Genomic DNA, 25,354 nt, shown 5'->3' with positions numbered 1-25,354 from the left:
TTGGTACCATGATTATGTGGTATTATTGTGAAAGACATGACCATGTTGTTCTGGGAGAATTATGAAAGAGTTTGGAATTCTGGGCTAGAAAAACTCTTGAGTTTTCAGAGTTTAATATACTATTGTGGGGCTTGAGAGATAATGCTGACAGATAATGCTACCAGCAAGGGTGGCCTGATGACTGAGAGGAAGCAGAGACGTAGCAAGGGTCCAGGAACAAGCTACACATTTCAAAGGCATGTCCACAGTGACCTAATTCCAGCTAGGTCACCTCATTAAGTTTCCATCTTCCAAACTAACATCAAGAATTAGGGACCAAGCCTTCAACCCTTGAGAATGTCAAAGTGTTTTATAATCAAACCAAAAGAAACTGCTTCTGTTAAATCCCCTCCACACATACTCCAGGCCTAGGTGGGCCTCAGGCCTGATTGGACAGAACTGTGGCATCTGCACAGGGAAGGCTGTATCACACTGGGGACCTTCAGGATCCACTTATCACATCTGTGATAAGTCTGGTGGAGACTGGGCTGGAAAAAAAGCCTGCACTGTTTAGCAGAATGAAACCTCAAGCTTGGATTCCTGAATAGAGGTTAAGGATTAAATAACCAAGTAACTATTTCTCAGTTATATGCATAGCCCAAAATGCAGATGGCTGAGTTGGTTAGATATCTACCATGCAAAAATTAGGACCTGATTTGGGATTCCCAGAACCAATGGGGGGCGGGGGAAACCAAAAAACAAACAAAGTAAGGTATGACAATATGTATCTATGGCATCAGTATTCACAGGAGTGGAAAGGGGGCAGGCAGAGACAGGCTGAGACAGGCTAACACAGGCTGAGACAGGCTGACACAGGCTGAGACAGGCTAACACAGGCTGAGACAGGCTAACACAGGCTGAGACAGGCTAACACAGGCTGAGACAGGCTAACACAGGCTGAGACAGGCAGCTCCTCAGAGCTTGTTAACCAGTCAGGCTAGCAAAATGTTAATCACTGGGTTCAGTGGCAGACACATCACAAAAGTTGAGGCAAATTTGATTGAGGAAGACACTCAGGGTTAATCTCTGGCTTCCATGCACAGACACACCCGCAAAAGTACACACACACAGACACACACACACACAGACACACACACAGAGACGACACACACACACTTAAAATATAACCAAAAATGCAAGACTGAAGGAAGGCCACTTAAATTCCTGTCCAGGGACAGATCAGAAGCAGTTCCATACAAAGGGAAGCAGAAAAACACTGATTTGACTTAATAAGCAAAGAACACTCTAAGTCCTTTATGAGCAACAATCTCAGTGCAGAAGTATTTCCCATATATTTAAACTCTTTTCTAATTTACACACCAGCAAAATATGTGGGCACATGCTCACATGTGTGACCTTTTCTCCTAGTGTGGCTCTATCAATTTCCAGCAACTTCCAGTCTAGACGGCAGAAGAGTGCTGTAGAATTCCTTCATCGTACACTTTCCAGTTCCCCAAATAAAGCACCACAGATATGAGCTGGGTTTGCTGTGCTGTGTGACTGTTTCGACTGCAGAAGAATAGCAAAGCAATTACAGCTGGACGTTTGGGTTGGAAGCCAGTTCCTAGCAAGAATGAGAAAGCACGACCTTTCTTTTCTTTCTTTCTTTCTTTCTTTCTTTCTTTCTTTCTTTCTTTCTTTCTTTCTTTCTTCCTTCCTTCCTGCCTGCCTGCCTGCCTGCCTGCCTGCCTGCCTGCCTGCCTTCCTGTCTGCCTGCCTGCCTGCCTTCCTTCCTTCCTTCCTTCCTTCCTTCCTTCCTTCCTTCCTTCCTTCCTTCCTTCCTTCCTTCCTTCCTTTCTTTCTGCAAGCTCCTGTGGCAAACAACCACATTTCTCTTTTCTTCTAATTCTCACCAGAATCAACATGCTTACTTATTGTGCGTTTTCCCTATGAGTGGACGAGGAGACTCAAGTGAGGCTAACTCCGAATGGGAGGAACTCTGAGTAGTTGAAGGCTGGCCAACAAGCAGACTCCGCATCGCTCGCAGCTCATCTGCTCTCAACGCCCGGAGAACAGTGGGAGCCTGCAATGCATGGCGGCCCGTGACTGCTTTTAGATGTGTTTTTCCATAATCAGAAACAGAGTTAGCATGCTAGCCAAAAGCTGACGTCACTGGCTTTCAAGACTGCCTTTCACATTCGTTTGAAACTAAACATTTTAGGGTAAACCAATGTTAGCACTGGTTATAATAGTAAGGTGCACATTGTTTAGAATTATACATTCCATCCCCTTTATGGTGCTTTGTTTATCACTTTTCTTATCCCTCTGTTCAAAAATATGGCAAAAATTTAAGAGTTCATTTGGGTTTATGGTCTGAGGGGGAAGATCTGTCATGGTGAGGAAGACACAGAACCTGGTACAGCTTGGTTCATGATGGCAGAAATGTGTATCTGCTGATTTTTTCTTTTCAATCAGGAAGCAGAGAGATTGGGCTGAAAGCAGTGCTGGGCTGTAATCCATGAAGCGCATCCCTTCCAGAAATCCACTTCTTTAGTATAGGTCCAATTTTCTAACGATTCAAGAATCTCCTCCAAACGATGCCATCAGCCAGTGGTCAAGTGTTAAACACATGAGCCATTATGGGTTATTTTACATTCGAACTGTAACACTTTACCCAAGACCCCATGGGCTCATGGCTATCACAAATGCAAAATTCATGCAGTCCAACTTCGAAAGACCCTATTGCAGGGAAACTCTATTCAAAAGCCCAAAGTCTTTTCTGAGAGTCAAGTCAATCTTTTAACCGTGAACCTTTGTTAAACAAAAACAACATATGTGTTTGTGTGTGGTGGTGGTGGTGGTGGTGGTGTGTGTGTGTGTGTGTGTCTACAATATGCAGTGACCTGGAGTAAATATTCCCATTCCAAAAGAAAATAATGGAAAACTTAAAGATTGAATTAAAGTATAACCTAAACCCCACAGGACAAAACCTGTGTCCATATCCATCACCTAAGACTCATGGTGGCACCATGTGGGCTCCAACAGTCTTGGCTAGTCCTGCCTATCTTAGTTTGGTTTCTATCCCTATGATAAAGACAACAACCAAAAGCATCTTGGATAGGAAAGGGTTTCCTTGGCTTATACAACCTAATAATCACAGTCCACCCTGAAGGGAAGTCAGACCAGGAACTCTAGGCAGGAATTACAGCAGGGCCCATCACGAAGTGCAGCTGGGCTGCATCTCAAGCAGAAAGCAGAGCTTGACATTGTTAGCCACATTGTCCTGGGTTTGTAGGCATGCAGAATACAGGAGTCCCATGGTCCTGCATGCTACTCACAAGTCCCACAGAGCCACACAGTTAGACAATGTGTGGCAGGGTCATACTTCCTGGAGGGAGGATCTAAGAAACCACAGTGTAAATCTGTGACAATAAAGTTTAACTTACAACAGAGACCCCAAGAATACCGGCGATGCCAAGAACATTAGAGGGCCTTCTGCCAGGGCCTGAGTTGTTAGTGTGCCTATGCTGTGGCAGAAAAGCTGAAGGGCAAGTCCTGCTTAGATTTTATTTTTTACTGGTTTGCTATGAGGCTGGGTCATCTAAGAAGGGAGAACTTCAATTGAGAAAATAACTCCTTTAGATTGGCCAATAAGAATTGGCCAATTAATGATTGCTGTGGGAGAATTGCTGCAATCCTCAGGAGAATCTCCGTTCTTCCTTGAAACCTAATGGGTACAGTTTTGGTTTGGGGTTTTTTTTTTTTTTTTTTTTTTTTTCTTTGGTTTTGCCTTTTCTGTCTAAACTCTCCCACATTCCTCCCACAATGCAGTTCACCATTGTTTTGTTTTTTTCATGACAGGAACTCACTATATAGATTTTGATGACCTGGAGCTCGCTATGTATTCCAGGCTTGCCTCAGCTCAGAGATCCACCTGCCTCTGCCTCCCAAGGGCTGGGATTAAAGGTGTGTCCTGGTCCACAAAGAAGTTTCAAAGCCCTATGCATTACAAGGTCCAGGTTACCACAGCAATTTCTCAGAAGGAATTTCCTCTATTCAACACTTTATCATTGTTGTAACCAAATACTTGACAAGAGAGATCCTATCACAGTGGGGACATGATGGGAGAATTAGTTTAGGTTTGGGGGGAAGCGAGGGAGCAGGAACATGGAATAGCTGCTAGTTACATGGTATCAACCAAGAGCAGAGTGCTCGGGTTGGAAGGTAAGACTCCGCTATTATCTATAAGGCCCATTTCCCAGCACCACTTACTCCATCCAGCTAACCCCAACCTCCCAAAGATTCTATTGCCTCCCAAAGAAATGCTATCTGCTAGGGACCAAGTGTTCAAAGTATTTCACATTCAAACCACAACAGTTTGATAGTGTGTGTGTGTGTGTATGGGTATATTTCTTGCATACACATGTGCCCCAAATGCCATGGAGTTCAGAATAGGACACTGATCCCCTGGAACTAGAGCTACAGATGGTTGTGCGCTTCCATATGGAAGCTGGGAATCAAACCTAGGTCCTATGGAAGAGCAGCCAGTGTTCTCGACCACAACCATCTCTCTAGGCCCAATACATATCGAAAACAAAGCAACAAAGCAACATTAACAACAACAAGACCCACTATTCACCTGATGCAAATCTCTGAGCAACTCTTTTTATCTAGATTAAAGCCCAGCAGTCATCTGAAAATTAAACAACAAAACTTTAATTTCCTTCTTAGGCCCAGTATTTAAAATCCCAAACAGATCACTGAAAACAAGCAGGGCTTGGAATTGTGAAATCTCTTTAAATGCAGGTCTCATCATGGCTTCCCCACAGACCTCACACCGCTTTCCAATTGCTTTTGCCATTGCGAACCTAGGTTTGGATAGGAGACAATACTCAACTTTTAAGTAAGAACTGAGCTACAAAAGCAATAGACAGTATTAAATAGTCGGGCTTTTAATTTGAATGTACAATATCATAGAACCACAGGTTCTTCAGACATCAGAATGAGCCTCAAAAAGTAGCTTCTTCACGTTATTTTATTTCTTACAGAAGTTGAACAGGTTCTTGACTCCTCTGTGCAAGTTACATAGGCACCTCCAGGGATTGTACTCTGTTTGCTAGGTTTTTCACTGCAATGTTGTACTGCATACAGTTACCGAGTCGTCCATTCGAGCAGCTTTAGGCTACTGCCACAGACTATGGTGGTTATGACACATATGAACTTACTGGCTCCTGATCCTTGAAGCTGGGAAAGCCTAGACCAAAGGATGGACCTCTGGGGAGGCCTTCTTGCTGCATTGTCCTCTGCAGAAAACAGGACAGAGGAAGGGAGAGAAGGAACAAAAGGGAGACAGAGGGAGGGGAGAGATTCCCCCAAAACCACAGTTTTATGATGAGCCCACTTTCGCAATGAGTCATTGATAAAGTGCAGTTCCTGTAGCCAGCCACCATTCCTTGTTCCCATGCCTCAATGCTATCACAGCGGATTATTCTCAATACCTGTTTTTTTTTTTTTTCAGAGAAACATTCAAGTGTAGCCCACTCGACCTGTTTGAAAAGTCCACTGCTTTCCCTTTAATGGAATGTTTAAGCTTACTAAATCTTCCACCCCAGTGGCCTTTGCAGCTGCTGCAGCACTAGTACACTGAGAACATTATTTTTTTCTCATTTCTTATTAGTTCTTTGAGAATTTCGTACAATGCATTTGGATCATATTCATCCTTTCCCCAGCTTCTCCAGACGCACCTCCCCTTCCACAGCTACCCAACTTTGTGTCCCTCCTCCTCCTTTTTTTTTTTTTTTTATTTAAAGAAACCCCATCAAGTACAGTTTGTGAGGCCCATGTACTCTTGGATGTGTGGCCTCTGTATGGCAGTTCACACACTAGGGGCCACAATCTTAAGAGAAAACTGCCCCCCCAATCTTCTTCCAGCAGTTATCAAATAATAATAACTTCTCAAGGTGGGACTTTGTGCCCTTCTCACTTCTCAATGCAAAACTCTTGCCTGGCCTGAGCCTGCGAAGGTCTTGCATCATCCATTGGTCTCTTCATGCATGTACAACCCCACACATGCACTTTCACCACATGACAACCATACACACACAGAACATATAGCAAATACTTTCTTAAAACTATTGAAATGCTATACAAAATGAGTTACAAGGAACCCAGGAATTAGCCCACGTGTTGGACTTTCCTCTGTTTCCTTCTGAAGTACTTTCTGTTTGTCTCAAGACAGGCTTTCTCTGTGTAATAGCCCTAGTTGTCCTGGAACTAGCTCCTGTAGACCAGGCTGGCCTTGAACTCACAGAGATCTACCTGCCTCTGCCTCCCCAAGTGCTGGGATTAAAGGTGTGTGCTACCACTACCTGACCTAAAGTACTTATTTTGATCTCATATTATAATTTGCATCAAGGGAATTAATATAACACTGACAAAACCTAAACCTATCTTTCTTGCTTTTGTCCCTTTTAGTGAGGTCAATTTAGAAAAAAAGTCACAATTTCATGCTTTGTCCTTTAATTGCCCAGTATGGCCTTTCACTCCTAATGGGTAAACATTTTCGGTCTTAACCCTCTTGAAATTATTTTAGCTTATGCTAGAGAACGCTGTACTTTGTTTTCACTAGTGTTCAAGAAAATTATCACCAAATACAAACCAAATTATACTAAAAAATCACAAAGCAGATATACAAACTAATCAAGTGACCTAATGTGTGAAACTTAAGAAATGGGTGTTGGTGCTGGCAGGCCAGTAGACAAACGGCAGCTGTGGTCAGGTCTGTTTAGTAGAGCAAGTGTGTATCGCTGACAGTAAGACACGCCTGTGAGCATGCCTGTCTAAACTTCAGTTTGTACATACCTGTTCATCAGTGGAGAGAAGGCTGATGCTGCAGACATGTGGATATTATTTAGTTCGGGATCTACCATTATGAAAGTAGTATTTAAGAGCTGCTCTCTTGAAATTGTTTAAGGTAGGCTTTTTTTTTTTTTTTTTTTAAGTTTCTGTGCGCGCTCACACGCGCCAAGCTATCTGGAGGTCAGAGATCCAATCCTTCACAAGCCGGTTAGTGTTGCAGTAAAAGAAGCCCACACGCATACCTCAAGTTTTAAAAACCCAGGGCTGACAGGTAGATAGTTGGTTAACGGGTACAGGGACGAAAACTTTATTTACGATAAGTAAAAACCTGATCTCCTAGGCAAGAGTTAAGACGAGAGGCCAGGCAGAAAACGGCGGCCCGGCCTCCCGACCACCTCCGCATCCTCATTGGGCCTCGTCATGTGACGTCATACCACCGGCGTCCTGGAGGCGGGACTTCCTGGCCGGGTCCAGCCTATTTCGGACGCGCCGGAAGTCCCTGCTGAGGGACGTACGAGTCTCCCCGTCAGAAGCTGTGCGAGACCCCGTGTTTCCTGGTTCGGGAGGAGGGCTGTGTTTCAGCGAGCGCCGGGTCGGTCAGGGCGGTGAGGAGCTGGAGCTGGGGCATGGACAGCCGCCTGCAGGAGATCCGGGAGCGGCAGAAGTTACGGAGGCAGCTCCTCGCTCAGCAGGTGTGCGGCCGGGTGGGAGGGCGGCGCAGTGCGCGTGCGCGGCCGCCTCTGTTTTCCCGCCTGCCCTGGTCTGTGCACTGTCGTCTGCCAGGGTCAAGGTCCTTTGTCCCCAGACTTTGATTCCCTGGTCTCCCCACGTTCTTAGCTCCGGCAGGCGCAGTGCCCGTCGGAGTCATGGAGAAGACCAGCCAGGGTCCGTCGTGGGCAGCCTCTTCGGTGGCGGGGATAGACGTGGTCATTGTTGACAAGTAGTTTATGCAAGGACCAGTACAGTGGCTCGTTAGCCTCTACCTTTCCGCGGTGTTTCGTGTCTTGCCATTCTTCCACTTCAGCCTCACTTTTTTTTTCTAAAAAGTTACTTTTATCTGAAAGTACGGGGCTTTGTCTGTGTGGATATGTGCACGTGGGTACAAGTGCCCACCGAGGGGACAGAGGGTCGGATCTGCCTGGACCTGGAGTTATGGGTGGCTGTGAGCCTCCTGGTGTAGGTGCTGGGACTTGAACTCAGGTTCTTTGGAAGAGCAGTGCACGCTCTTGGTCGCTGAGCGATCTCTAGCCCAACTTCACATTCTTGAAATTTTTGTTTGTTTGTTGTTTGTTTGTTTTTCGAGACGGCGTTTCTCTGTAGCTTTGGAGCCTGTATTAGAACTAGCTCTTGTAGATCAGGCTGGCCTCGAACTCACAGAGATCTGCCTCCCGAGTGCCGGGATTAAAGGCGTGCACCACCACCGGCCCGCTGAGATTGATTTTGAAGGAAGTTTGTATTTTCATGAGCTCATGTCCAGAGACTCGTTGGAAACAAACGGAGGAGAGTAAAATTTAGAGGCTGCCATAAAACACAATCTCCCGGAGACCAGTATTTGAATTCTTACTTTGTAGGTATTAGAAACAGGAGGGAAGTGTTATTGTTACTTAACCAAACAAGGAATGGGTTTCCAAGATTGTAGCTTCCCCTCAATCATCACTAGAGAATTAGCTGAGATTTGTCTCTCCAAATATTAACTTCCAAACGTTTCACTTTCATTGACTTGTGGACGAGTGCGTAAGTGCTTGCCGATTAGTAGCAGACTACATGTCCAGAGGGGACACATCACACGTTGTTTTACCTGCAGTCTGAGGCCTTTTTCATTGCACCAAGAGGCAGCTTGCTAAATCCATCGCTGTATTGGTTCCTCAGAGAACTCGCAGAAGAAAAGGCTTGTATTCTGAGAAGCATTCCAACTACCCTCTGACCAAAAAGAATTAGAGATTTTACGAAGAATTAGAAATTAATGAGCATTTCATATAGTGGAAGAGATATTTCATTGGAGAAATGAGGGCAGGCATATGAAGTGGTAGATTAAGAGAATATTTTGTTGTTTAAAGTCAAAGATGCTAATTTGCAGCATTGATGTTTTTGTATACCTTTTCTCTCTGGAGCTAAAGCGACCACTAAATGCAAATTTTCTCATATGTGCTTATCCTTAATACCAAAGAGTTCCTCATGCTATTCTATGTCCTTGGTCTGACTTGGAAAGTTTTCCGTGAATTGGTTATGTTCAGCTTAGCCTTTGTTTACAGAATTTCCCCTGTGGCCACCTAAGTTGACATTACCATTATTAAGCTATTAGTTAATTTTACTTAAAAGTTAGCCTTAATAAAATTGAATAAATTTTTGTGAAAGCATGGGATAGTTTATGAATCAGTCCTTATGAAGTGCTTTGCATTTTTTTGTTTATTGCTACTACTGCTAAATTGTGTTTTATTCAAAATTGACTAATCATCTTAATTTCAAATATAACCAAATACGTAAAATATTTTCCAGCTGACAAAGTCTTTCTTAGTTAAAATGATCTAGTTCACTTACACTTTATTTTGCAAACCTACTGATAGTGTTATGAGAGGTACTGCTTTTATAAAATATTTGATATATTAAAGTTAACAACACATTTTGCAGTATATGACTAGTGCATCGTGATCTAACGTTGGGTTTTTTTCTTCCTAGTTGGGAGCTGAAAGTGCGGATAGCATTGGTGCTGTGTTAAATAGCAAAGATGAGCAGAGGGAAATTGCTGAGACAAGAGAAACTTGCAGGTATGTGGAGCAACTGCTTTTTTAGTGACATGTTTATGGTGTGAAAGGATCTTTTTTTTTTAATTGTGACTTATTCGTGGGGGTTATTTGGGGCGGGGAGAGTGAGACACAGTCATGCTGTGCACCCCATCCCCATCCTGGCCTTGCTGCACTTTTGCCTGAACCTCATGAGAACTGAAATCACCCCTGAGTTTTGTTTTGTTTTGTTTTGTTTTTTGTTTTAACAATTAATTGTAGGTATGAATGTGTTGTTAGGAAAATTGTGAAAATGGAGATTTGGAAACAGGTTTTTTGTTTGTTTTTTGAGACAGGGTTCCTCTGTGTAGCTTTGGAGCCTGTCTTGGCAGTAGCTCTGTAGACCAGGTAGGCCTCAAACTCACAGAGATCCGCCTGTCTCTACCTCTCAAGTGCTGGGATTAAAGGCATGCACTGACACTGCCCGATGGAAACTGTTTTTAATGTCAGTTTGAAATTATGAAATATTTACTTTCTAAAAACATTAAGTTCCCATTTATAAAGTAGGTTTAAGTGAAAGTTACACTAATAATTAGTTTATATACCATACGTAATGTTAAATTATAAATCATAATTTTTATGAAATTATAAAAGAAAATATGATTTAAAAGTGGTATTTATTTGGTAATTCAGAAACATTTTATAATTTATAATTTTGGAAACAAAAACCTGTTTCCAAATCTCTATTTCAAATTATACAGTTTATCAATTGTATCATTTTGCTTACAGAAGAGAGTATAAAATATACATAAGCTAGTATGAAGGATATATAATTTAAAGTTTCTTTTCAGAATACAGTTTTATAGTAGCTTATTTTTTCATTTGGTTGTCTTCTTATAAAAATCAACTACAAATTATTGCCCCTGACTTTTCGGCAATAGTTTATAAGCTGAATAAATGTATATTTAACCAGGAAACATTGGCTTTATTCCCCTAACTTGTTAGTACTATAAGCAGATGCATATGCATCTTTTGTAGTTTCTTGTGTGAAAGTTGCAGTTTACTTTTCAGGGCTTCCTATGATACAGCTGCTCCAAATTCAAAACGGAAGTGTCTGGATGAAGGAGACACAGATGAAGACAAGGTGGAAGAGTACAAGGCAAGTGGGAAATGAGATGGTGTTCTGCATAGTTGAGAAAGAAACCCTTCTAATAGATTCATCTCTTTTTTTTTTTTTTTTTTTCTTTTTTTTTTTTTTGTTTTTCGAGACAGGGTTTCTCTGCAGCTTTTTTTTTTAGAGCCTGTCATCTCATTTGGAAAGCTTAATTTTAAGATGTGCTAAAGTCCTTATGAGTAACGTTTCTATTTTTAGTTAAAGACTTGTATCAGTTTGCTCATTTGATGTAAAAGTATGTGACTTACATATGATTATGTATATAAAACACAATATAGTTATTGGTAAGTACTGGCAATAATACTCTTTCAGAACAGCAAAAAGATAAATCTATCAAAAACTTTAGATGACAGAAATGCAGCAAATTTTGAGGGACTGCAGCAGTCACTTTTGAGTGACATTATTCCATATTAACAGCACAAGATAGTATAATTAAAGTATTTCCACAACTCATGGGCTCCAAAGCAACTTTATGACCATTTCCAACAGAACCCAAGCTAAACCTCACTTCTTTTGATTTAATATAATCCTTTATTAATTTTTGAGAATTTCATGAAGGTATACAGTGTATTTTGATCACATTAACCCTTAATTATTCTGCATCCATTGCACCTCCCACTCCTCCATCCCCCCTCCCAACTATATAGCCATATTTAAAACCCAGAGTCTAGTTTGTGCTGCACATAGACAGATGGGTGTGTAGCTATTCACTGGATCATGGTTAACCTACCAGAACCACACCCCTAAAGAAAGGAGTCTTCCCCCCAAGCAGCACTCAACTCTTAATAGCTCCTTAGCTAGGGATGGGGACTCATAAGCCCCTTCCAAGATGGGATGTTGACTAACTTGATCTTTTGTAAGAGTCTGAGTTGCTGCAAGGTCATGAGCACAGCAAACACTGGTTCATCTAGGTTCTCACAGCCTCTGGCTCTTAGAATCTTTCGGTTCCTTTTCCCCTTTTCTACTCTATTCCCTGAGCCTTTGGAGCAGGGTGTAATATAGATGTCGATTTATGCTGAGTATCCCACAGACTTGACACTTTGACCAGTTGAGTCTGTATTAACCACTATCCACTTCATAAAGGAACCTCTCTAATGAATAGTGAGAGCCACGTTAATCTGTAAGTACAGAACTAACCTCAGAGGGCAATTTGATCCTGTGTCCCCTTGGTTCATCCTGGGGCTCGTGAGTTCCCCAGACATTAAGTTAGGGTTAGAGTTACAGTATCAGGTTTGTATTTCCTGTGGTGGAGTGGACCTTAATTGCCATCAGAAATTGGTTAGTTACACTCAACATTCATGCCATGATGGCACCATATACATACCTTGCCAGGCCAGTTGTTAACTGTATCGTGAGGTTCACAGCCGGATAAAGCTGTTGGCGAGTTTTCTTTCCCAGCAGCCTACACAGCACTTTCCAGCCTTATAAAACCTAGCAGCAAGGAGGAAGCTGTGTGGTTAGTAGTACCACTTGGTTTCTCCATGTCTTGTGACTTGAGTATGTGTACCCTTAACCATGGCGCCTACCATCAGGTTCTGGTGGGCGACCAAGAACAATGGCAGTCTATTTTGGGGGGCCTTTTTGACACCTGTGTCTCAAGAGAAGGTATCCCACAATGGTACTGGGATTTTATTTGGCAGCCATAGGAAGGCACATTATCCTCTGTGTAGGGTAACTTGACTTAGCTCCCTTTTCTATGTGTCAGTGTATTTAAATATCTTATAAAATAGTAGATTTCCTTAAGACTTTTTCAAACAACCTTAGTGCTAGCTAATTGACCCCCCCCCCACACACACACACATTCACATACATTCACATACATATACAGTCACCTCTCAACCCCCTACACAGCAAAGCCTGAGTTTGGTTACCAACATATATCCATAGGTACCTTCACTCACGTATACATTCCAACATACAGGCACACATACCCACACATGATTAAAAATAAAAAAACAGGGCTAAAGAGATGGCTCAGTGGTTAAGAGCACTTACTGCTCTTGCAGAGGACCTAGATTTAGTTCCCAACACCCATGTGGTGGTCATAGCCATCTGTAACTCCAGTTCCAGAGGATATAAGGCCCTCTTCTGACCTCCGAGGGTAAAACACTCATCCATAAATTAGCAAAAATTTTTTTAAGAAAAGTAAATCTAAAGACTTTAATGCAATGCTAGGATAAATATATCTGGGGCAAATAAATCACACTGAGCCTTAAAATGCAATAATTAAATATAGGACTGGAGAGATGGCTCAGCAGTTAAGAGCATTGCCTGTTCTTCCAAAGGTCCTGAGTTCAACTGGTGCCCTCTTCTGGCCTGCAGGCATACACACAGATAGAATATTGTATATATAATAAATAAATAAACAAACAAATAAATAAATAGAATTACAGTTACAATATTTATATCTACTTTATCTTTAAAAAAATAATTATAGACCATATATAGGCATGCCTCTGCCTCCTAAGCGCTGGTATTAAAGGAGTATGCTACCACACCCAGCTAAGTGTATATATTGTAAATGTTTTCTTAATTTTCCCTTTTCAAGGATGAACTAGAATTGCAACAGGAGGAAGAAAATTTGCCATATGAAGAAGAGATTTACAAAGATTCCAGTACCTTTCTTAAGGTAAAATAAAGAATTTTTCAGTCTTAAAGCCATTTACAGTTACGCTCTGTGCCTGAAAAGACCTAGCTTGCCTTGGGATGTTTTCAGTTTTTGAGATCTCAGTGTTAAAATAAAGATCTTAAATTACTCATGAAATATTCTTCTGATATATAGATGTTTAGTTGTGATAATGGTGTATTCATACCAATAACTGTTGATAAATAATGTTGTTTTTAGTTGTGTTTTCAAATATTAGTGCTTTTTTCATTCTGACATTTGTACAGCTCCATAATAAAAACACAAAGTTAGTGTATCTGCCATTGGAGTGCATACTGTGTATTTAATTTTGACCATTTCTTTAGGGAACGCAGAGCTTAAATCCCCATAATGATTACTGCCAACATTTTGTAGACACTGGACATAGACCTCAGAATTTCATCAGGGATGTAGGTATGTCAAATTTATTTGAACTGTTGTGCTGTAAAGTATTGCTACATGCATGTGATTTATGCATTTTGTAGATTGTTTCTAACAAAAGTTTTTCTTCAGACTTTACGTCCTACTTCGGGTCTCAGGGCTTCAGTTCTGCCTTCTCTCCTTTAAGCAATGCTATGTCTCTAATTTTCTTATGTAATTTGTATACCTTATAATTAATTCATTGAAATGATATGTTCAGTGTTCTTTTAGTGCATACAGAACCTTCTTGGCAACCATCACAGCAATCTGTTATAGAACATTTGTTTCTCTAAGGAAGCTCTGTACCCATTAGCAGTGGGACCACATTCCTTCCTCTAACCTGCCCCTCGGGCTTAACCACTAATCTACTTTTTTCTTTATAAGTTTGGCTAGTTATTCTCGATATTTCATATAATTAAACTCATATACAACATGGGGCCTTTTGTGATTGGTTTTTTTGACTTAGCATAGTGTTTTCGAAGGTTAGTAGTGCTGTAGCATATATCACTACACCTTTTTATTCCCCAACAGTAGTCCATGTGATCAGTAAATGTTACATATACATAGGCTTTATCTTTTCACTTAGGTTTGCAGTAGATTATTACAGTACTCATGTAAAAAGTATGGTGTGGCATGCACTCATTTTTCTTTGGCAAACACCTAGGAGTGAAATTGATGGGTCACATAATTCTTTTAATATTTTTTAAGTGTATTCTGTGTTTGACTTTTTGAGGTATTACCCCCGAGTTTTTCAAACCTGCCGTGCCATTTCACACTCTTTACATTCTTTGTTACTGTCTGGGTTTTTACTACAGCCATTCTAGCAGATGTTGAGTGTGCCATTGTGGATTTCTGTTTTGTTTGCTTTTGTTTGCTGTTTTGTTTTTTGGGTTTTTTGGTAAACTTTTTAAATTTAAATTTATTTTCTGTATATGAGTGTTTTGCCTGCATTTATGCCTCTCTATCTCTTGCATGCCTGGTGCCTTTGGAGGCCAGAAGGGGGCTTCAGGTCCCCTGAACTGGAGTTACATCTCGCTGTAGTTTTGAGCTGCTGTGTGGGTGCTAGCTCCTGTAATCTTTCCACTCCCTCTTACTGATTTTCCTGAGCCTCAGGTGTAAGGGTTGTGCTGTAGATGTATCAGTTGGAGTTGGTCACCCATCGTTCCCTGTTCTCTGCCTTTTGCATCTAGTCTCCATTTGTTGCTTTAAAAGGTTTCTTTAATGTGGGAGTGAGAGTCACTCTGACCTGTGGGCCTCAAGATAAGTTTACAATACAGTCAAAGTATACTAGCTTAGGAAATGACAGCAATAGGTTCTCTCGGGCCTGTGACCTCCAGTCACAAGAGTTGACCAGGTTTACTGTACTAGGCTGTTGGTCACCCCAAAATGAAAGTACCACTGTGGTACCACCGGGGATATTTCACTAGGCCAGTCATTGTTGTGGTCATAGGCTTTAAAGCTAGGTAGGACTACCATTTGTCTTCTCCCTCGGCAGCTTGAGTAGCACCTTCCAATGCTACCAGAGCAATCCTCTGGGAGGAGGCTTCCAGGTCAGGCCCAGCTCGATTCCTCCAAGTCCTCTGTCCAGAGTATGTGGGGTCAGCCGGGTCTTAACTTAAAGTTTAGAGTAGGGTGCTGCACGGGAGCTGTTTTGTGTATCTTTGTTTGTTTTAAGATGGTCTCATTGTGTAGCCTAAAACAGCCTAAACATTCTGTCTCCCAAGTGAACATCCTTTTCCTTAGCCTCTGAGTAACAAGTGATCACAAGTCTCTGTCATCAGGCCCACATTCTGCTGTGGTTTTATTTATAGTTTCTTGGAGACTAATGGTAACCTTAGCATCCCATAGGCATATTGACCCACTTAAATATCTTTTAAGGAATTGCCAAATATTTTGCTTATATTATACATTTTTTTACCTTTGTCTTATTGAATTAATAATTCTTTGTATTTCTATATATACACACATGATTTATAAGTATTTTCTCTCATTCTGCTAGTTGTCTTTTTAGTTTCTTGATAGTATCCTTGTAGCATAAAATTTAAATGTGATATAATTAAATTCTGTTAGCTGTAAGTTATGATTCGTCACTCCTGAAGAATTAATTTAGATGTGATTTTTATGTTTTTTTTTTTCTCAGTAGTAGGGCTTGAACTCAGGGCCTTATATGGTAAGCAAGTTTTATTTTATCATTTTGAGACAGGGTCTGTGTAGGTTCCTGGACTGACTGTGAACTTGATATGAGGCCCTGCCAAGCCTCTAACTTGTGGTGCTTTTGTTTCTGCCTGTTGAGTGGCTGAGATTACAGAACTATACCAACACTCCAGACTCTGACTTTAATGTTATTGTAAGTAGAATTTAGGGATAGCATTAAAAAGTTACAATCAATTGTATCCTCATATTTGAATATAGGAATGTAGACTCATCTCTTAAGATACTTGATTTGCCAAGATAAAGAAATATATGTATCACACTGTTAAAATTGAGAAGAGTTTGCTGTGTTGATGTATTTTGAGTCAACTGGAGATTTGAATTAAAACTAAGAACTAAAATACCTTATGTTGAGGGAGCAAAACAAACAAACCCAGTGGATATTTTTTATGATAGCATGATAGAAGATACCTAATTTTCCCAAGATCTTAATGCCAGGAAACAAGGAAGAAGGCTGATTGTAAATCTCCATGCACCAAGCAGGATACATTAAACTTGGATCTGTTTATCAAATCATCCAGGGAGACAGGTTTCAGATTGCTTCAGGTTCTACCTTCTGTTTTGTCAATAAGGGGATGATTTACTCAAACCTGACAGCAAACAACTTTCAAACTTTGTTATTTGAAGTGTGATCCACATCACTGACTGGCGGAGCTTTACAAGCATATTCACTTTTACTCTTCATGCTAAAGACTGTTTTACTTAGGTGTGTGTGTTTGTGTGTGGGTATGTTCGTGTGAGCACATGTGTCCCCAGAGGCTGGAAGAGGGTGTCAGATACCCTGGACCTGGACTTACAGGCAGTTGTGAGCCATCTGATGTGGATGCTGAGAACCAAACTTGGGTCTTCTAGAAGAACCGCCAGTGCTCTTAATGCTGATCCATCTCTCCTGCCCCCAGACTTTTAGTTTTTAAGTAAAGATGTCTATGTAATTTATTTTCTTAGCAGTGTTTCTTATGTATGGGAAACAAGAATAAAAATGAATTGCTAGTTTTAATTTAAAGTGATGGTCAAGGAAGACTCATGACTTTTCAACAGTGGTAATTTCAGTTGAACTGAAGTTTAGATTTACTGTTTTTTTCCTCCTTAGGTTTAGCTGACAGATTTGAAGAATACCCTAAACTTAGGGAACTCATCAGACTAAAGGATGAGTTAATAGCTAAATCAAATACTCCTCCTATGTAAGTAATTTGTTGCTTTTTCTTTCTTACTCTGATTCACAGCATCAGTATGTTTATTCTGTAACCTAGTCTTATTTTTAGTAAAATGTATTATTTTGAAACTCTGGTGCTTCTTGTTTAATTCTCTAGGTAATTTGGGAGACTTGTGAATTCAGCCTCAGAGTTTCCATCTGTAAGGTGAAAATGCCTTGCTAGGGCTGGTAGCATTTGAAACTGCCTTAAAAAGCCTGACTCGTGATGCTCTGCCGTACATTCTTGCTTCTGAGTTGGGAATCACTGTATTACTCTCTACTCAGTAGAGCTTGTTGGGGGCAGTCACCTGAATGACAGGAAAGTGTTTGCCCTTTAGAGATGGCGATGACTTCACTATAGCCTGTGATTTTTTTTTCAATCTAAGCATTAAAAGCCCAAGCCTTTAAAAATAAAAGAAAAAAAATCCTATATTTAAAGTATTTTGATTTGGGATGTGAGATAGCTCCATGAGATATTTCAAAAGCTTTTCCCTCTCTGTTAGGTACTTACAAGCAGACATAGAAGCCTTTGACATCAGAGAATTGACACCCAAATTTGATGTCATTCTTCTGGAGCCTCCTTTGGAAGAATACTATAGAGAGACCGGCATCACTGCGAATGAGAAGTGCTGGACGTGGGATGACGTACGGTGAAATTTGATATGACGTACTTACCTTTCAGATGAATACCTGCTATTTGATCAGAAAGTGGAGTTACGAGTACTCTGCACTGTGGCTTCTTAGTTGTCTGTTTGACAGGCATTGAGGTTTTCAAGGTTTTAGTGACGTTAGTGAGATTATCTGATTAGCACATGAGGAGTGCAGTATGAACACAGGGATGGCAAGAGACTTTCATTACTTACCTGTAAGAGAAGATTCCTGCAGACACCTGGGCACAAGGAGGCCTTGTACTTCAAACACCCAAGCTGTCTGTGGCTCAAGCGTATGCCACCACACCCAACTTTACATTCTTTTAACGTCTGACTGTTTCTTTTATAACCTCTGTAGCAACATTCCACCATTCTATAATTGCATTTTTCTGTCAACTCTTTCTCTTGAACACATACGAAAAGAAGTATATGTGTGTATCTTTTTGCATGTGTATGTGTGGTGCTTGTACATGGAATAACAAAGCAACAGTATATCTAAGTAATATCTTTAGAGATCCCAATAAGTCTCAATAGTTGGATTTATGATAAGTGGGAAACTTTGTGCTATTATTTTGGTTCCTTCTAGATTATGAAGTTAGAAATCGATGAGATTGCAGCCCCTCGGTCATTTATATTCCTGTGGTGCGGTTCCGGGGAAGGACTGGACCTTGGGAGAGTAGTAAGTTGGTGTTTGTTGTTTTGTCCTCAGTTCCGTTTCAGCTAGCCTCTTATGTTCATTATGGGGAAAATAATGTGTTTTCTAGGCTACAAGATTCATGTTCTTTGTCTTTGGTTTCTGAACTAGTTTAAAAATACTGAGAATTAAAAACGTAAGGGCCTTTCTTTTGAGATATATCACGTTATATTTAGTCACAGTGACAAGAAAAGTAACTAATTCAATATTTGAAAGACATTAACATGTATTATGCCTTTGCTGCTTCTTCTGTCTGCACTAGCTCAGAATTGTTGTGATGCTGTGAAATTTGGCATCCCTCTAGAAAATTTTTAAAGATTTAATTTTGAAATTATTTCTAGTGTTTACGAAAGTGGGGTTACAGAAGATGTGAAGATATTTGTTGGATTAAAACCAATAAGAACAATCCTGGGAAGACGAAGACTTTAGATCCAAAGGCGGTTTTTCAGAGAACAAAGGTATTCCTTTTTTACTTTTTTTTTTAAATTCTCATTCTCTCAGACTTTTCTAAATTACTATATATTATGAAACTAACTTCAGTGGTTATGCTTGTAAAGTAGCATGAGCATTGCAACTTAAAAGTGTCTCCTTCATGATCTTGGACCAGTGTGCTGGAAAGTGGGTTCCTGTATATTGTAAGCTGATATGATTCCAATTAAGGTGTATGCTCTGATAGAGAAGTAGTTCTTCTCTAGCTCAGAATGAAGAAATGACTGCAGTCCTCAATAGGTGACCAGGTAGAGCCATGTTCGTCTAATCTTACCTTTTCCTGTACAAGAACCCTGAGGACTTCTGCTGCAGATGACTCTGTCTGGCTAGTGTAAGCTGTAAGAGCTTTTGCATATTACACTTCGGAAGCCACTGGAGGGAGCACCTGTCAGTAAGTCTTGAACTAGATCATGTACATGACAGGATTTAGAACGTCTCCAGGTTGGTGAAGCTGTGGAATTGCTGAGAGGGAGGTGTGCCTGGAAGCAGCCTGGGATTCAGTTCCACCCTCCTTATGCTGCTCCTTATCATATCTGTCCTCCTCTCTGGCTAGTTGTTGTTCATCCTTTATAATAAACATGCTGTAGTAAGTGAAGCCCTTTTCTCAATTCCATGAGCCACCCAGGCAAACGTGTGAACCAGGAGGATCATTGCAACCTCTATATTTATATTTTTAATTCATATAATTGAAGTATATGACTTTGGGTTCATACCTAAAGTTGGAGTGCAATCTTTGGGTCATATGCCTTTAACCACTGGGGTCTGTACCACTGAGGTAGGTTGTGTCATAATTGAGTTGACTTGGAGCTACAGTGGGGAAAGTGGAGAACTACATGGTTTGGGAAACCGCAGCATACCTGTGTTGGAAGTGAAGTAGGAGTTTGAAGTTTTGAGAGAATGTAGGAGTGGGGAGAAAGGTTTTCCCCATTTACTTGACAGTTGCCTGACAGCCAAGGACTAGGCTTTCCTGTCATGATTTTATCATAAAACTGTATTCAGTGATTCGTAGAGATGAAGTTTGTTTCAGAATTGATTGGGGACATTGAAAACACTCAATGCCATGAAATATGATTGTTGGTAATGAGAGTTATTTGCACTGCTCTGTTATAGGAACATTGCCTCATGGGCATCAAAGGAACTGTGAAGCGAAGCACGGATGGGGACTTCATTCATGCTAATGTTGACATTGACTTAATTATCACAGAAGAACCTGAAATTGGCAATATAGAAAAGCCTGTAGAGATTTTTCATATAATAGAGCATTTTTGTCTTGGAAGAAGACGTCTTCATCTGTTTGGAAGAGATAGTACTATCAGGCCAGGTGAGACCTTGGTTTTGAAAAAGATAGTTTTGTCATTCTTTGAGATGCAGTTTTAAGATAATAGGACATAGTGTTGTGTAAAATAAAAGTCTTACATGTTGATTCCTCTTCTCTATACGTCACATGTGAGCAGCGTTACCCTAACAAACCTGAGAAGTCAGAGATTTCCCTCACACTCCCTGCCCCACACCTGCATTGTCTCCCCATTGTCAGTATTCCGTCCGTAACTATACAAAGTCCATAATCTATGGTAGGATTGATGGTGGTGGTGGTAGTGTGTATCAACCACTGTAATATTACTTGTACTGCCTAAAAAAAGTCTTCGGCGTTCCACTTAGTTTTTGGTTGACAGCATGTAATTATACACATTTTTGGGATACAGCAATGTTTCTGTCCATGTGTATATTAAGGTCAGGGCAATTGAAGTATATATCACCTCGGTTTTTTGGTTTTTTTTTGTATTGGGAACATTTTAAGTCTTCTATGCTATTTTAGTTATCACTGATAGTTAAACTATGCATTACTGTGCAATGGTCATGTACGCTTTACTGTCCGTTCTGTGTACTTCCCATCCCTCACTCTTACCTGGCCTTTTGTAACCACTGTTCTAGTCTCTTCATCTTTTAGATGCACGTTTTGTCTCTACCTATAGTATTTGTTCTTTGCCTGGATTATTCCAGTTAATGTAATGCCCTCCTGTTCCATTACACTCAGTCACAGAGTTTGATTTTTTTTTTTTTTGTATATGTGGCAGTCACTTTATCTATTCATTCATCACTTCTATAGCCTGCTTGTGTGAACAGTGCTACAGTAAACAAAAGGACTTTGTGGTTTTAGTTCCTTTAGATATGTATTCCAGGAGTGGGAGCTTTGGGTCATTGTAGTGTTGCGAGAAACCTCCATACTGTGCTCCATACAGCTGTTCTCATGTACATTTCCACAGTAGCGTGTGGGAGCTCCCCTTTCTCTGCAGCCTCTCCAGCCATAGCAATTTCTTTTCTCTTTCGTCGTAGCCGTTCTGACTGGGGTGAAATGATACCTCATTGTGGTTTTGTTTTCTTGGTTATTAATGGTGGTGTGCATTTTTTCATATCCTTGGCTGTGTGTGTATCTTTTGAGAAGTCATTGCCCATGGAAAGATGGCGTGAGGAGCAGCATTATGCTTACATTCCTAGGACCTAAGAACTGAGGATATTTTCTTTAAGAGAAAAGCAATTTTTTTCAAGACTTAATGAGAAAGCAGGAGCCCTATTTTCAGATAAGAAAGATATATTTATATTCTTTATTAAATCTTAACCCAACCCAAACTTGTTATATCTTAAAATATTTCTCATTAGTGGTATTCTAACAGTATAGTACATGGATGGGAACAATGAGGTGATACTTCACAAAAGCTATACTCTAGGATAAGAAGCAAGGATATGCACATGACCCCTGTGACCATGTGACCATGGCTGTTGTGCACTCTGTTCCAGAGGGGATGGCTGAGTTGGTGACTGAGCCGTCTTTTAAGAATGCGTTGAGGATTTGAACTAGCCCCTACAGGGCCAATAAAAGAGAAAGGAGATGGAAAAGTTTCATCTGCCTTTCTCCCCTTTGTTTCAGGCTGGCTCACAGTCGGACCAACGCTTACAAACAGTAACTACAATGCAGAAACATACGCATCCTATTTTAGTGCCCCCAATTCATACCTGACTGGATGTACAGAGGAAATCGAGAGGCTTAGACCCAAGTCGCCTCCTCCCAAATCCAAGTCTGACCGCGGTGGTGGAGCTCCCAGAGGTGGAGGAAGAGGAGGAACATCTGCTGGCCGTGGTCGAGAAAGAAATCGATCCAATTTCCGAGGAGAAAGAGGTGGCTTTAGGGGTGGTCGTGGAGGCACACACAGAGGTGGCTTTCCACCTCGGTAACTTAAGGACACTTAACAATGTCCCCTATGACTGTTGTTGTGGAGACTCCTTTAGGACTGACTCCCAGCTTGCACTTGGCTTCAGGTTCTCATGCTGTCTGAACGCTCTTAGCTACCCCCCGTACCCCAGGCCCTGCAGAGTCACAGAGACTGCAGTAGTGCCCAGGGCAGCTGAGTCACGTGCCCGCACGAGGACAGAGTGGACACTCAGACACTGACGTAACTGGTGCCAGCCAGCGCTTTGGCTTCTTGGAAATAGGTAAGGAGGGGCTTCTGCATCTCAGGATCATGACAGGAGTCAGTGCCGCGTTTCCCTTGCCATGGCTTCCACAGCAGTGGGAGACTGGGAACCTGGGTCAAACACACTGGGGGCAGGTGGTGAGCCTCTTTGGGGCCTTTAACAGTTTCTTGTTGAAACACTAGAAAGATGTAGAGCATTTCCCCCTTACTTTTAAACCCTAAAACATCTCTTTAAATATCATTTGAGTACTGAAGACTCGGAGAGATAAAACAAATCACTTCCAGATCAGGATCTGAGGGGTGCTGGAGCCCTCAGGGTATGTAAAGGAAGAGGTAGAACTTAGTAGATTTAAAAACCAAACCTAAAGCTTATCATAACGGAAATTGTGCAGCTGCAGGTGACCCATAATCATGCTTCTTAAGAAGCAAAAGAAGGCACATACCCAGATTGGAGGGCTGAGGTGTGGACTTGATCTTGAACGGACCTTCTAAGATGATTGATGTTTCTTAACAAAGGTGAAAACAGATTTTCTGGGGGGTTGATTTAAACATTTTACAGAATATATGCTTGATGATGAGGAAATGACATAAATTTTTAAAGTTGCTAATGAAAAAAATTTATGTAAAAGCAATTACAAAATACCCTCAAGAATATAGCTTGGGAAATGGAACTGCTGTTGCCTTTTACTAAAACAGTGGTGTGTTTGTCTCCACGGGCTGGTTGTCACTGGCTGTGGAAAGCTGCATGCTGTTGCCTTTCCACACCTTAATTCATGTGTGTGAATGGATTTGGATATGCCAGATGAGATAATACATTATTGTTCTTGCTAACTCCTTTTTTTATTTTGCTATAACTTTTCTAATAAAACTTTAAAACTTTGAAATTTGAGTTTGTTTTCCTTAAATACAATTACTGTTGTTACCTAATGGAAAGGGCCTGACCTAAAGTGAAACTCTTCTTTTGGATTGCGTTCGAGTTCTGCTTGTCAACGTTAGGCATTTATGACAGCCCTGTGGAACACAGTTTGAAGGACTTACACTTTAAATGCTTGATGAATTTGACTTTCTCAACCTGGTGCTTTCTAGTACAGACAACCTTTAGATATCACAGGTGGTTAGAATGTTTGCTGTAATGGTGTTTTTAATTAAAGTAGTTATAGATTATCCAAAAGCAAAACTGTATGCCTGATTTGACCTGTAAGGAGAAGGTAGGGTTTAACGGTGGGTTCCTAGGCGATCTGACTAAGGAATCCCTTCCCGCCATAGATGCTCCATCAGAATCTCATGTTCTGTGTTCTGGGCATAAAAAACAGCCGCAGTCTGCTGTTCGCTTGGCCTAGGCTCCTGTCAGCTGTTAATAGTTCATCTCACACAGAGAGAGTAGTTTTTTGGTTTTGTTTTTGTTTGGAACTTAGACCCACAGCTCGTCTTATGTAGAAAAACTGTAGGAGTAGAGTTGGTTGAGGGAAGAAGGTAACCATTAGAATTCATCCATTGACAGTGTGGTACCAGCCGTGGTGGCGCACACCTTTAATCCTAGTACTTGAACGGCAGAGGCAGTGGATATTTGTGAGTTCATAGTGTCACAAAGTTCTCTGAGAACAGTTTCAGTTGCTTCAGTTGTTCCTCAACTGTAAAAGCTATGACATAGGTTTGCTTTTCTCTTTAAAGTTTCCAGAGCAGTGTGCCTGGCATGACAGCACTCAGCTCCAGGTGGTGTGGCCAAGGTAGTGCTCATTTACAGCAGGAGCTGTTCTTCCCAGTCTTATTTCAAAGGATGAGGAGTAGGAGGCTCAAAGTGCTTCGACTTTGTGCTCCACAGTGAAGCAGTTGATATCGCCTACAGTTATGTAGCGGAGAGTGCTGTACCCAAGCAAAGCTGCGTCCTGTTCTGTTAGCGCAGCTTATGGAGATGGTGGTCAGGAGTAAAGGGTAAAGCTGACAGCCTGGAAGTACGAGGGAGGCCGTTCACATATTCAGAGTTAAGCAAGGTCTATGCTGCAGTGGCTGTATGGACCCTGTGGCTCTGGTGAACGGGGGAGCTACCTTTTGAGCTCTGTGAGGATGGAGAAACTTAAACCACATAGACCCATTCTGCTAAAGCTAAGTAAGTAAGGGCCACGAATTATTCTCACTTAAGGTCACCTGTGGACCTGTGAGAGAGATTGTAACAGCTGTCACTAGGAGCGAGTCTAGCCTATGTCTTTATACCCATCTTAATTGCTGATTTACACGTCCTGATTACTTATAGCAGCTTTATTTTAAAGCACACTGGAGGCCAGGAGTAGAGGAAAGTATATCAAACATATCACCAACACAGCAAAATACATAATATCAGGGTTCATGTAGGACTTTCATCACCTTCCTTTCCTTAACATTTATTGATTAGAGTGAAATTTAGCTTGAGTCTAAGTCTACACAGTCAGTCTTGAAGCTATAAGTCTAGGACCTTCCAAAACATTTCTTCAGCAAACTCACTCTCCGGATGACCATGCTGCTGCTGCTAAGCCCTCTGTGATTTACTCATGAACATGGTGATATTGCACAGAGGAAAAAACTCCTTTAGTCAAAATGATTTATACACCTTTTCCAGTAAACATTTTCTCTAGAGCTAAGCAGAATGTTCAAATGATCACCATATGTATGTATTACAGGTCTTCTTCCAACTGAAGGTGCTTATCAATAGCAGAAATAAGATGAGGTAGATTCTCTCCCAACTTGAAATGGATTCCGAGTCCTCGAAGTTTAGCAGCGTAGAATGCACACAGACCCAATTATATACCGCAGAACTGAAGCAGGCTAGGAGTTTGTTGCACGTTAGAGTAATTGATCTTTTAGGCACATCTTATCTAA

General features: G+C 41.1%; 1 protein-coding gene across 1 annotated transcript; it reads left to right on the top strand.

Moving 5' to 3' along the window:
• The first annotated feature begins 7,306 nt into the window (after nucleotides 1–7,306).
• Nucleotides 7,307–23,385, top strand: Mettl14 (methyltransferase 14, N6-adenosine-methyltransferase subunit). Its single transcript, XM_038311233.1, has 11 exons — nucleotides 7,307–7,529; nucleotides 9,514–9,602; nucleotides 10,629–10,716; nucleotides 13,280–13,360; nucleotides 13,702–13,789; nucleotides 17,097–17,187; nucleotides 17,702–17,843; nucleotides 18,435–18,527; nucleotides 18,884–19,000; nucleotides 20,142–20,352; nucleotides 21,958–23,385. The coding sequence occupies exons 1-11, from the start codon at nucleotides 7,464–7,466 to the stop codon at nucleotides 22,260–22,262; spliced, it is 1,371 nt and encodes a 456-aa protein (XP_038167161.1). The 5' UTR covers nucleotides 7,307–7,463; the 3' UTR covers nucleotides 22,263–23,385.
• The last annotated feature ends 1,969 nt before the right edge of the window (nucleotides 23,386–25,354 follow it).

The sequence above is a fragment of the Arvicola amphibius genome, chromosome 14 (genome assembly GCF_903992535.2).
Source record: "Arvicola amphibius chromosome 14, mArvAmp1.2, whole genome shotgun sequence".
Lineage (NCBI taxonomy): Eukaryota > Metazoa > Chordata > Mammalia > Rodentia > Cricetidae > Arvicola > Arvicola amphibius.
This window is presented reverse-complemented; position numbering and strand designations above follow the sequence as displayed.

What these genes read in the sequence shown, in the direction of transcription:
- Mettl14 (XM_038311233.1), top strand. Translation starts at nt 7,464, where the DNA reads ATGGACAGCCGCCTGCAGGAGATCCGGGAGCGGCAGAAGTTACGGAGG. An exon ending in GAATTTCATCAGGGATGTAG is followed by an intron (nt 13,790 to 17,096) that starts GTATGTCAAATT and finishes TTTCCTCCTTAG; the next exon opens with GTTTAGCTGACAGATTTGAA. An exon ending in AAATCAAATACTCCTCCTAT is followed by an intron (nt 17,188 to 17,701) that starts GTAAGTAATTTG and finishes CCTCTCTGTTAG; the next exon opens with GTACTTACAAGCAGACATAG.